The following is a 14,088-nucleotide window of genomic DNA, read 5'->3' on the forward strand; positions in this document are numbered from 1 at the left end:
AATCGTGCCAGAAAATCAGCTGTAAAAATGTGTCTCTTCTTGTCGATTGAAACTTTTGAAAACAAGCTTAACAATACTCATGTCTCGTATGACCCGATGTACAGCAACCTATTTTCTTCATGATTGACGTCCTTAAATAGGGGGACTTTCCCGCTAGATCCCCAAAGTCCTTCTTACAGGTCAATAGAACATACGATGAAATCCGTTTTTCTGGCTCAGCCTTTAAAAAAAAAAAAAAAGGCTTAACATACCGCTTCCGAAGAAAAAAAAGTCCTCACAGTTTTGGATGCCATTTCCCTACCAAAATCGGCCGACAAACTTCAGTTGTTTTTTGGTTTTTTTTTTTTACGCCACTCCTCTAACATAAAGATAAAGATAAAGATAAACAACAAAAAGTCACCCCCCCCCCTTCCCCCGTTCCACCAGCCCTGACAAGCACTTCACTCAAGCCCATATACTTGTCTGATACATCATTGCTTTCAATGGGGTTTCCCCGCTTTCAAATTTCTCAAAAGTGAAAAATCCAAAGTAAATTTTGACAGAAACAAAAATTTTCAAACAAGTGACTTCCTCGACTCATTCAGAGTATCAAGGACATCCCAGCTTGCATGGGTGGGGTGGTCGTAGATCTGTAAAATCTGTGTGGTGTGTGTTCATGTTTTTAAAGTAATACATGTACAAAGTGTAGATGTGTAGATCGGTTACAGATTAAAGGTTAGCTATTCCGAAGGTATGTTAATCCGAAAATGGAAACAGGTTCGTTATTTCACTTTTAGATAAACTAACCTTCGGAATGACGAACCTTATTTCATTTTTGGACTATCGAATCTTCGGATTAAGTAACCTTCGTAATAACGCCATAATCTTTGTAAACGAACATCTAGTAAAGGAAATTTGTGTATTTTGGAATTAACGAACCTATTTCAATTTCGGATAAACGAACTTTCGGAATAACGAACAACACCCGTGTCGATCACATCGCTTCATTTCTGCGTGAAAATGTAACACGGTCTGTACTAAACAGCTATCCTCTCTAACCTTACAGTTATCGGTCAAAATGTTGCTAACGTACTATTGGCCAGAACGGTACGAATATTGCCAGATTGCAACGGTGCTGTGTTGCTGAACTGAAGAAAACAAAGTAAATTATGCTGTCTCCTTTGTAACATCTCTCCACTTATCAGATTTGTATCATGACAATTATGTATCAGTTTGCTTCAATGAAATTCCATTCGTATCATAGAACCCATCTCTTTATACACCTTTTGCCTAATCTTTACCTATGCTCATTAACACACGATTGTGAAATGAAACGGACACGTACTCGATAAAGGGATAATACTTATTCGGGACTTAAACTGACATTTTATGATTTCAATGAACCTCTAGCTTATCAATAAGATTAGTCAAAGTGCATTTCATATCCTATTGTAGCTAGTATATTGTTAAAAAGGTGGGATTATACTGTTATCTCCATGCACTTAATGAGTAGGCCCCATTTCAGTTGTCTTGAAATGAGCTCGTATTTCAGTATTCGAGAGATATGTGCAGAAGAAAGTTTAAGAAAGTACAATACAGCAACAGGGTAACAACAATGATTTTATATAGATCAAGTAGGGCCTACTGAAATTAAAAACTGAATATTCGACAAATAGAGCAGTTAGTTCTCGACTTAAGTGGAACTCTCCAAATGAAGTTCATTGTTCTCATGGAATGTTAATCCATTTTGTCATTACAAAAGAGGACGATAAACTATTTTTCAATGGTTCTATGCAAAATGGTGATTGTGCTTAACGTTGTCAACTGTTCATTACGTCTGGGCAAGTATTGGTCTGGATCGACCATCGGAAGAGCGGTGTGCAGCTTTAAGGCGATGTTCGCCCGGAGTGCCGATGGCGATAATGACGGCAAGTCCATATATGGCAAGGCAGCGGACGCGGCGTACAAAGCGCCCCCTCAGTACGTGGGCCGTTCAGTCGTACCGCGCGATAGCTATGGGGGAGGACTGGGCCGTTTTGCGATGATGGATGGACCATTGGTGGAGAAGATTGTCACTTTGTCATGACGGTCATTAGTGGTGGCACTGCAGGGATGTACAGATAATCCCAAGAACAGCTTTCATCGTTACTGTGACTAAATGCTATCTGATCCTCTTCGTCCTCTAACACTACGAAAAAGTTAGCAGAATGTTTGCATAATTTTATACACAAACACTCCCCCTCAAAAAAAAATGAAAAATAAAAAAATAAGTAAATAAACAAAAAATGAATAAAGATTTTTTTGTGTGTGTATCTATTTCATTCGTTCTTATATAATGATCCACTTGAATGTTCAAATATACAAATAAATGTCAGAAACATTGAAATAATATCTCCTGTCCAGGAGCAGACCAAACAAATGTGAATAAAATTTTTTGTATAAAAAAAAACACACACAACCTCCCACCCTTCCCCCAAAATACATATTAACACAAATGTAAATCTTTTTTCCTATACAATATATTGCTTAGTCTGCCCTTTATGTAAGCTCCCCATCATGACCTTCCCTTCTTCTTCCTACCCCCACCCCCCCCCCCCCCCCCCCGATCCTTAACCTGTCTATCCCCTTTTAATCCAGCACTACCCTTATTAAATATTCCCTAACCCAGAAAACTCATACTCAACCCCATGGGCGGATCCAGGAATTCCATGAAGAGGGGGTGCGTTTACAAAATTAAAGGGGGGCGCTCGCACCCCTCCCCCATTTTTTTCTTTTTATTTCTTTTGTTTCAACAAAAAATAAGGGGGGGGGGGCATAAATAAAGCGCCGGTTGCGGTCCTCTCTGGATCCGCCACTGCAACCCACATCCTGTCCATAACACTTTAGTATGAACGGAATCCAAAAGAGAGTGTATGATTCAGGCATTTGGTTTACGCATAATGAAGAGAAATTAATTCTATCATCAACAAAACCCAACTTCAGAAGATGTTCCTTTGTATTACTCAATTAAGTAATTAGTTCTGAACACACACACATACACACACACACACACACACACACACACACACACACACACACACACACACACACAAACAAGCCAGCAACACGACACAGGCACCAGCAAAAAAAAAAAAAGATAAATGGAAACTGTCATCTCCACATTTTGGGATGAGCTTGTATCGTACTCAAGTTCCTTTTGTTTTATCTCAAAACCTTTTTTCAATCTAAAGCAAAAGAGGGGAAACTGTGAAACACAACAATATCTCCCAACTATACACTTACATTTGTATTTAAATCCTTCACATACACACATCATTATTTGTGCTATAAAACACACACACACACACACACACACACACACACACATTATACACTTGTATATGAAGACCTATGAGCACTGACTTGTCCTCACAGCACTATGTTTGTAGCAGTTCTGTAACCTCTTATTACTGCATGTAATGTCACAAATTTTTGACAAGATACCAACAATATGCATTTGCACATAAATATGCATATACATTGCATGGAACCACACTGGACAATTTCATATCACCCTTTTCTTTCCACAAGAAAAGCCCCAAACTGTGCATAATTATCTCACAACTGAGGACACACTCAGCTAGTGTGTATTCAAGGAACATTGAATATTATATCAAGTGTCTACACAGCAGACAAACTTTCACCATGCTCACTATCTTAGGGTCTTAGAATGAAATGACAAGGTTTCACAGCTTCTGAAATACAAATGAGAAAGAACACCTTTATTACATCAATGGAGCTACAAGATGAATTGTACTAGTGACGTGATGATCCAGTACTAAAACAAACCTTGAAATCATATAACGAGAAAGCAAAAGAAATATTACAAGCATTGATAGAGCCAAATAAAATGCACCCTATAATACCTAAATCACATTAAGCAATGTCTTACTGTTACGAAAAACCTTAGCAAATATAAATATTTGGTCAAGATTATAACAAACTTCACCTTTCATTCCATTTCAGGTAATTTTCTTTTCTCTTTCATACCGTCAGAGTACACTTATGTTCACCTTGGACACTAAGTTTGAACAGTTTAATGTAATACATGTGCATCTGTGTATTTTATGGATGAAATACAGTATCTATATAGAGTGATTGATTGATGACAGGACAAGCCAACTGTGGTATCAAACACAGAACACCAACTTTGGCAGATAACCAAAGAACAAACCTCCTTCAATTCCACTGTTCATGCCCAAACAATCTCTAGTGTCTCTCTAGTGGTTTGACAAAAGCACATCCTCTTCTATAGACACATTATCCTTGTTTAAATTCCAAGTATCTTGTATTCCCTTATACACCACCATTACCAAAAGTATAGATTCTCAGGCAATTATATTTACCACAAGATTAGCATATTAATCCTTTCATCCCCTATACCAATGTATATATAATGAACAATGTGTATTCATAAAAAATGTGAACATCTATAAGTAATTAAGTAAATTTGTAACCATTATATATACTCCTGATTCATGAATAAAACCATGTATTGATAACTCTATATCTCATGTATCTTGAGCATGCACACTGCTGGGCAGAATGTTTTAGACCATAACCGAAACATGCTAATATCAGTACAATACACACCCCACAAAAAAAAAAAAAAACTTTCATATTCCATTCGATGAGCATTTCCTTTAGTATCAAAATTCATGCTAATCAAGGTTCAATTTCAAAGATTAACTTCTTTCATGCAGATTTTCTTTGTCATCAGCACAATTTTTTTTAATGAATTTCAACTTGACAATTTTCATAACAAAAAAAAAGATAAATCTTCTAACTCTTCTTCTAGACAGGAGCCATATTCTCCTTTAGCTGATATTACTGAAGATTATGACAACAGACATACCACAATCTGATCTCTAATTTTCATATTGGTGAAACAAAAGAGACAAAATAGTACAGTACACCAATTTCAGCAACATCCAACAGTACTGTATAATTTGTACTTTCATGATTTTCAGTTTCAAAATAACATCACAATACCAAAGAAAACTAAAATGCCATGCTCTCCACAGAACTATACAGTCTTGTGACAATTTGGATTTAGTTTTGGTGGCTCATAAGGAAGCTCATAAATGCTTAAAAGGCTACAGTGGGACTGACAGCCTCAAGTCTCTCCCTATAGAGAATGGGGGTAAAGTCCCTCAACTAAAGGTGCAATTAACTGCTGCTGCCACAGGACTTGAACCACTGACCTTACAACTGAGAGTCCATGGTGTTATCCACTGAGCCACGACTCCTCATGAAATTGACTATGTATTATGGACACACTACCTGAGAGCCTAACTTGTCATACTTGCATTGGAATTTTATGCACCCTGTATAACCAAGGAGGTACTAGGCGAGCTGCCTAGTACCTCCTTGCTATAACATGATGTACTGTATATGCTGTTATTTTTGTGAGGGTTTAATTTTCATGAATTTCGCGAATCACTGTTGGACCGTGAATTTAACAACACGCATAAATGTTGCCCATGCATGGTGTAACAGTGCACTTATGACAGCTCCGTGTCAATTTGCGAAAACAACATCTCGTGAAAATGTTCATGACCTCCTCATTCGCGAAAATACCAGCTTATATAGTAATTTCATTTCCAATAACACTCAATTTCAGTCTGTGCCAGCAAGGCAAGCAAGGGCCAGGATGTCTACAAATTCTGAGACATAATACATACTGTTGAGTGGATAGGAGAGCAGGATACAATTTACATTCCAGGGACATCATGCCATGTATTTTCTAGCTTCTACATCACTAGCACTTCTGTTGCAATATATTATGACAAGATATTTCACTCAAAATGTTGCAAATTTGCATGAAAATTTCACCTCATTTGACAACGCATAACTATATATAAGCACCCCCCCCCAAAAAAAAAAAAGAAGAAAAAAAAGAAAAAAACATGAAACTTAAAACTGTGTTAAACAAAACTACAACATACCAATACATCAGGCTCCTGACATATAATCATTATCAACAGAACCTCTGGATTCCTTGTATCAAGTAAACAACAAACAAATTTCCTGCAACTTCTTTTCCACTTCATTTCAGGATACATGAAATATATTGAAGGAAGAGATATAAAGCACACAAAGCCTACAAACTTTGGTTCAATTTTTTTTTCATGAAAATAACACCATGCTGACAAGGCATTTGGTTTCTGCTTTCACAAAATATTTCATTGAGTAACTTGGTCTAAGTAGAAATAATAGCTGTTTGATAACTTCATGAAAATATCACACTGCAATAAAAATAGGGTTGACAGTAAAAAAAAAAAATCAAAATTTTAAGATTAATTGTAAACTTGCAAGGCATTAACTGTAATAGTGATACATACAAGAGGATTCTGTGCTCTTATTATTGTGAAATCCTCATGATGTTGGAAGATGTAAAGTCAATGAATGACAAATTCGCCTATTGATGTCACAACCTCAAGTTTTCACACAGAGAATATTGAAATAACATACAAAAGTTGGATTGAAAAGATACACAGATAAATGAGTGCAAAGATTAGAGAGAGAAAGAGACAAAATACAGTGCAATCAAAAGAGAGAGTCAAATGAATTCACATGACTTCATGCTCATGTAAACAATAAGCAATCAACGAAAGGAAAAGAAAAGGCAAAGAAAAAGTTGTCTGTCTGATCCTCGACACAAGGTGGCAGCAAACAGCTACACATCCTCAGCATACAGAGAGTCACTCTCTTCCTCATTCTTCAACAGACCTGTGGTAAAGAGGAGACGAGAAAAACTTCTATAAAATCTCACAGGACATCACATTATTAAACATTCCTAAATCAATCTAAGCACTAAGGGGCACTACAAGACAGGAGTTGCAATCAATTGCAAGACTTGCAATGAATTTGGGGGATTTGCAATTGATTGCAACTTTCTTTCTTGCAACACCTCCCAATACATGTACTGGTAGAGGGAAACCTTGTTATAATGAGGTGAGAGAGGCTGCCCATTTGACCTCATTTGACTGGTGCCTATTCAAATTAATGAATTCTTGCATCGAGTTATTCTTATTACAACTGATTGTCAAACTGCCCTTCATGGACATATCTATTTACATCAATGAATGGTGATTTGTCAATCAGTTGCAATAACTGGTGCCTTGTTATAAACTTACTGAACATACTTACAGTAATAGAATATTGTCCTTGACAGGGATGCCAACCATGTAAACAACACAATAGTATTGAGGGTGATAGAAGTGTATTTTGGTGGGAAACCATATTTTTACTTTTCTCATAGTTCATAATTTATGTAGTAACACATATTTGGGAAAGCAATACTGTTCATGAAAACTCAAGCATTTTTGACAAAAACAGAACAAAATACTGCAAAAATGTCACAGTTGGCCTTTCTGCTCTCATCTCATTCTCCCAAAAGAGTAGTTTTGTTGTTTTTTTTTTTGTTGCTTTCTTCAAATCTACCTCTTTAACCCATCGAGGACAAGCTGATTTTGCTACAACACGCATTTCCCAAAGACCCTTGCCCGAGTATACTCAGGACTCGTCCTCAACGGGTTAACCTGTCGTTTTGAAAGTTGCTCATGGCCAGTGAATAATGCTATGAAACGAGACAAATTAAATCAAAAAGAAATATAAGGAAATGAGTAGATTGCTTTACCATCAAACCAGTAAGATGTTTGATTTCAAGTATGACCCTGCATCACAAAACCCACAAAGCTGCATGTTTTTACATAATATATACCAGCAGGCCTGCATCTGGATATTTCAGGTCTGTCAAAGTTGGCTGATTCCAGGATTTCAACATTTTCTGACGGAGAATTAACTAGATAATGATGTTCCTCCCACTGCACTACCCTCAAGGGGAAATGATACAGCAATGACTTTATATGGGGCAGTTTATAGACTAAAAGTATCAATAAAACTTAACTTAAACAATTTAGTGCATCAAAAAGGGGAAATCTGTAAGACAAAGTCATCTTCACAATTTGTTTGCTTATGTCCAGTTAACTTTCATTCCTCAAAAGGGAATGAGACTCAAACATACATGTGCAGTCAGTGAATGTAGCAACATAAATAGAACACATCAACAAAGTTTGAGGAAAATTGGATTTTCCATTGAAAAGTAATAAACTTTTATCATAGCAGCCATCACTGGATAAGTCTACTATAGTGTGTGATAATCATTACGTATGTACGATAAAGAAAACATAGAGAGATTCCACAAACTTTTTTTTTTAAATATATATATTTCCATTCCCTTGACTTGTCCCAACGTATGTGTTAAAGGCATAATTTACCATTTTGCAGAAGAAACAAAAACCCAGCATTAGTGCTTTAAAATAGTTCTAAAATGATAGCTAGGGATAGAAACAACCACTGTAAAAATTTGAGTCCATATAATCGATGTTAAGTATTGAATACACAAAATGTGATCAATAATTATAACAACAAATGTTTCTAGACTAAACCGTCTACAGTTACAGTTTAAGGAGAAATATACTGATATCTCCTTATATTTTTGGCTTTATTGCAAAAATTTTATACGGTAGGATGTTTTGTGATACGACAGACGTACAGTACATGTACACATAAGCATCAAATGTGATATCTTAAACATTTTTTAAATCACTGCTCCCCAAGGGTAAACAGGACCTTTAAGGATATTATTATTCCCCCTGCTTCCTGAAAGAGTTAAGTGCTGTTTCATTGTGCTAGAATAGTGAAAATATATTCTATTCTCTCAATACTGTTGTGCAAACGTGTCATCACAAAATGTTGTAGTCTTCTCATCCAGTGATGGCTGCATCAAAATTCTAGAAATTCGTAACTTCTGAATGTGCTGTCTGATTTTCCACAAACTTCACTGATGTTTCTACTATTTGCTGCATTCCATAAATTCACATATATTTGAGTTTCATTCTCTTTTGAAGGAGAATGAAAATATTTTACTATTTATGTTGAAGTGATTTCTTGACATGTCACACAGGCTGAAGAGATTCAACACAACAATAAATAAGGCCAAGATATATTTTCCATATTGAAAATTGCATTTTATTACTCATTCATATAGTGATGTGATATCAACATCATGTAAAATAAAGTGGTATTAAGAATACAGATTCAAGATAAGGTAAGGTAGAAGAGTAGAATTAAAACAGAGCTAGACAAATTGCCAGGTACATATGTATCTTGCAAGTTAAAGCATATACAGGTAGGCTGTGACTGTATTACAGAGGGTAAGCATTAATGTCTACAAGGTTTCCTGTAGCACTTAATCTACACAAAATGCAAAGTTAGATGATAACAATTCCATTATCAGTGTAAGAACAAAAATATTGATAATGATAATATAATTTATTATATATTAATAATAATAATAATAATAATAATAATAATAATATTAATAATAATAATAATAATAATAATAATAATAATAATAATAATAATAATAATAATAAGATTAACAATGAAATAATGATAAAATAATGATAATAATTGTAATTATAATTATATTTATAACTACAATTATAAAATTTTATAATGGATTGGTAAAGGACATACTGGTAACAAAAGGAACAGTATAAGTGGTAGTACAAGTATGGTTGATAGTCATAGAAGTAGTAGTAGTAGTGGTAGTGGTAGTAGTAGTAGTGGTGGTGGTGGTTAGATGAGGATGGATAATGAGACGTGTATAGGAGAAGGAAGAGATTGAGATGGAGGGGTAGGAGGTGTGGAGAGGGGAAAAATAGGCTTGACATTGAATAATACATAAGCATGGCTTCATAACTGAAAGTAAAAATATAAGTGGTATACACTAAAGTCATATAACAGCATAAAAATAACATTCAAATTATTTGTACTTCATGAGCTTAAAAATATATTCTTAGATTCATCTTTCCTTTATACATGTAACTGGTCTGGAATCTCATGTCCCACTTTACAAACAAAAAATGTAATATGGCTTGTATATGGTTGAAATCATGCCATAGAAAGTTCATATGACTTCATATTTCATGACCTAGACCACAACTCAAGAGACAAAAAGCTTCATAAAGTTCAGGAAAAATGGTAAAGATGAAGGTATAATGGTACAATTTTCAGTCACTTGGTCATTAGATTGTATGAATGCATCAAGAATTGTGAAAGCACTTGGGGCAAAGTGCCATCAAATGACATGTCTTCTGACAATGAATGAGTCACTTGGTGCTAAAGGTACATTGCAAAGAATGTAAACTCATTTCATCCATTACTTCTCTCATCCATCTTTTCCTTCTTTCTAACGTATCATGAGCTACACCATAAGTTTCCCCTGAACTACAAGTGTAGAGTCAAGTCATTGGCGTTTAGTTTAACATCGATTCAATAAACCAAATAAGAACATATCTCTCCCCAACAAGTGAAGGCATGTGTGGTTTTATAGGTTATTGCTTTTAACCTCTTTTTACACAAGTTAGAAGTACAGTGTATGAAGTTATCCTGACTGTCTCATAGCATCAGGGGTCTATATCCCATCTATGACAGCTCTTTTTAATCATATAACAAATATTACACAACTTTACTTCCTTTGACACACAGTAGAAGAGAGCATCATGTTGCATTTAAATGCCATTTATCAGCGGCACATTCTCCACAAAGAATGAATCATATTTCAACAATGAATGTCAAAATACACCTGTATTAGGACGCTTCTCATCTCTAAATCCACTCAATACTGTATATGCCATATATTTCACGAGTCTAAATTTTCGCGAATCGGGACTTCCCAACAATTTTGCGAGTGGTTAAATTCGCGATAGTGGAGTCCTATGCTGAACGGAGAAATGTATATGCATACATCACATTCATATCGGCATCAGAGTCAATATATTCACGTGTTTTTAATTTCGCGAATAGCAGCTGACTCGCGAAATTCGCGAAAATAAAAACCTCGCGAAATATTCGGCATATACAGTATTCAATAGCCTCTGTAGTGTTAGATATGGATTCAGTCTCACTCACTGTAGACTAATTATTCAAGATGAAACCACTCGAAAATTGATATGGCAGGATGTAAAATGTCAAGATGAAATACTCAATACTAAAAGACCACAAACATGGGTGAACTTGTGATTTCAATTGATACATTTTGAAGTTAGAAATACCAATTATCAACAGCATGTGACAACATTTTATATTCTGTTAGAGAAATCCTTACAGACTCAATCCACATTTCAACTGGGTTCTCATGAGGAATGAACACTTGACTTACAATAAGAAATATATTGTATGATAAGGTTCATAAAGGCACCTGTCTCTAGCTTCTGTGCTGCCATCCAAAATCAGTATACAATATATTCCTGATGACATCTTCCACATCACTTAGCATAGACTTGACATTATTTGAATAGAAAATAAAATGTCTGGTTTACACAAAACACATATATAATATAATCCATATCATAATTTGCATTCACCAATATATGCACATAATTCAACTGTAAATAACCCATGCATTGTTCATCTCTTAAAGGGAACACAAACCCAAAGAGCAATGTGGATTGAGTAAAAGCATTCATCATTAGTAGAACACATCAGTGAAAGTTTGAGGAAAATCGGACAATCGATGCAAAAGATATGAATCTTTAAAGTTTTGGTGTTTGAACCGCTAGATGAGACTACTAGAGGTTATGACGTATGAGTGGACAACAATATAAAGAAAATATAAAAGGAATTCCACAAAAATTCACTTTTCTAGCAAAATGAAAGAGTACTTGACTAACCGCTTTCAGAAAACAGGGGGAATAAGTGCTACCCCTAACATATGTCAGTATCAAGTTGATGGAATGTGTAATTTTTCATAAAAAATGAATTTTTATTAAATTCCCTTTATATTTTCGTTATATTGTAGTCCACTCATACATCATAACCTCCAGTAGTCTCCTTACCCAGGACTTCCAACACCAAAACTTTAAATATTCGTAACTTCTGCATCGATTGCCCGATTTTCCTCAAACTTTCACTGATGTGTTCTACTGTAATGTTACTGCTTTCACTCAATCAACAATGCTCTTTGGGTTTGCGTTCCCTTTAACTGGCATGAGAGTGACAGAAACAATGAAGTAACATAAACATGTACACTATACACATTTTACAGAGAAGCAAACTAATGTCTGAATACAATACATCAGTCACAATATATAGTCCTAACTATTCAAAAGTATGAAGAAAATAGTCTTGGCTAGCAAAATGAACAACAGAAACTATTACCATAAGAATGATGCATTGTACCATCTAGTTTTTATAACATAACTTGGCTGCTGTATAAAACTGAATATCTGTAGGTTAATGTGTGAATGTGAATGGCTGGCTACACTAACCAATACAGGAAGTGCAGGATTAAGGAGCAGGCGCAAAGGCAAGGGTTATGACACATTTTATTATTAAGTTTGTCATGTTCAATCCCTGCATGTAACAACAAGGCAGCAACAAAGCCAATCTTGATCATGGATAATTGGGACCTAACTGATATTAAAGGACAAGTTCACCTTCATAAACATAAGGATTGAGAGAATGTAGCAATATTAGTAGAGCACATCATTGAAAGTTTGAGGAAAATCAGACAATCCGTTCAAAAGTTATGAATTTTTGAAGTTTTTTTGCAGTACCCGCTGGATGAGAAGACTACTGCAGTGTATGAATAACTGTCACATGCGTACAACAATATAAGGAAAATATAAAGAGAGTTTTACAAAATTCCATCTTTTGAAAAAAGTACACATTCCCCTGACTCGTTACCAATAAATGTTATGGGTAATATTATTCCCCCTGCCTTTAGAAAGAGGCAAGTCAATTGCTATTTTATTATGCGAAAAAAGTGAAAATATGTTGAATTTTCTTTTATATTTTCTTTATACTGTTGTACGCATATGACTCACAAGCTGTAGTAGTCTCCTCATCCAGCGGTTCCAACACAAAAATTTAAAAAATTCATAACTTTTGCATCGATTGTCCAATTTTCCTCAAACTTTCACTGATGTGTTCTACTAATATTGTTGCATTTTCTCAATCCTTATGTTTATGAAGGTGAACTTGTCCTTTAAGAATCTCTCTCAAACAAGTGACTTGTACCAGTACAACTTTTTAACATTCATTTTTTTTAATAGTTTTTTTTATAGTTCCATGAAATTGTAACTGAACTTCAAAAGAAACCCAGAACTCAAGTTATATTCTAGCAATCATTACTTTAGGAAAATATACGCATGTAGCAGTCATGACAGAACACATTCAACAGACAAAACTATATTACAGTAACTGAAAGCAAAGAACAAGATTTAAGGATTTGTAAGTTTTTGAGCAAATTGCACAATTATGCAGAAAACAGTGACCCAAAAAGGTCAAACAACACAGTGCCTATAGCTGGATGCAAGTGAACACCTCAAAATAGCAGCATGTACCACATATTTGTATAAGACATTTCTTGCCAAGGAATTCAAATGTCTTGCACATTAAATGATACTAATTCTATAGTTTATAAATTAAAATATTCTTAAATGAAATTCATAAAAAAAAACCAAGGAAATGTTCTTAGTGTCCATAGAAAACTATGCCACACAACCAAACCCAGCTATTTTGAAAGTCTGTATCTGACGTTGCAATTCTATATCTGATGATTTACTGAAAAATCAATTGCAAGTCAATTTCATTTTATGCAGTATGGTTTCATGCAGTTCGTACTACTGGTAATCTGTTACTTTTACATTGCCAGTACATTCCATACACTTTGAAATTTGAGGTACACTCTCCTGTCTTTCTTTCAAGTCATGTGACTATTGAGACACTTTCCCTGTTTCTCTGTTTGAATATCTCCCTTGGATTATAAACATCATTGCACAACTCTAACAACACTAACAACACATTAGGATTTCATTTCATTTTAAAAAAATCGCAGCTTGTACATTTTTGTCTTGTTTCTTGCACTGAATATAATCAGAAATGTTGTTTCTACATCTTCTCTAATCCATCATTTGAAATCTTAAAGAAGCAAAGACTCTGCACAATCCGCTAGTAATACATACTATTTTATTAACATACAACCTTTGTAATAAC

At 34.9% G+C, this 14,088-nt stretch overlaps 1 protein-coding gene across 1 annotated transcript in view; it reads right to left on the minus strand.

Moving 5' to 3' along the window:
- Positions 1-6,154: 6,154 nt before the first annotated feature.
- Positions 6,155-14,088, minus strand: part of LOC139729533 (pituitary tumor-transforming gene 1 protein-interacting protein-like) — a 32,581-nt gene continuing 24,647 nt past the window's right edge. Inside the window, exon 7 of the mRNA XM_071640460.1 lies at positions 6,155-6,750. Coding sequence (XP_071496561.1) covers positions 6,698-6,750 — 53 coding nt within the window. The 3' untranslated portion in view covers positions 6,155-6,697. The remainder of the gene's footprint in view (positions 6,751-14,088) is intronic.

The sequence above is a fragment of the Diadema antillarum genome, unplaced genomic scaffold, assembly GCF_040938485.1.
Source record: "Diadema antillarum isolate AM-2024a unplaced genomic scaffold, OU_Dant_1.0 seq00000244_RagTag, whole genome shotgun sequence".
NCBI lineage: Eukaryota > Metazoa > Echinodermata > Echinoidea > Diadematoida > Diadematidae > Diadema > Diadema antillarum.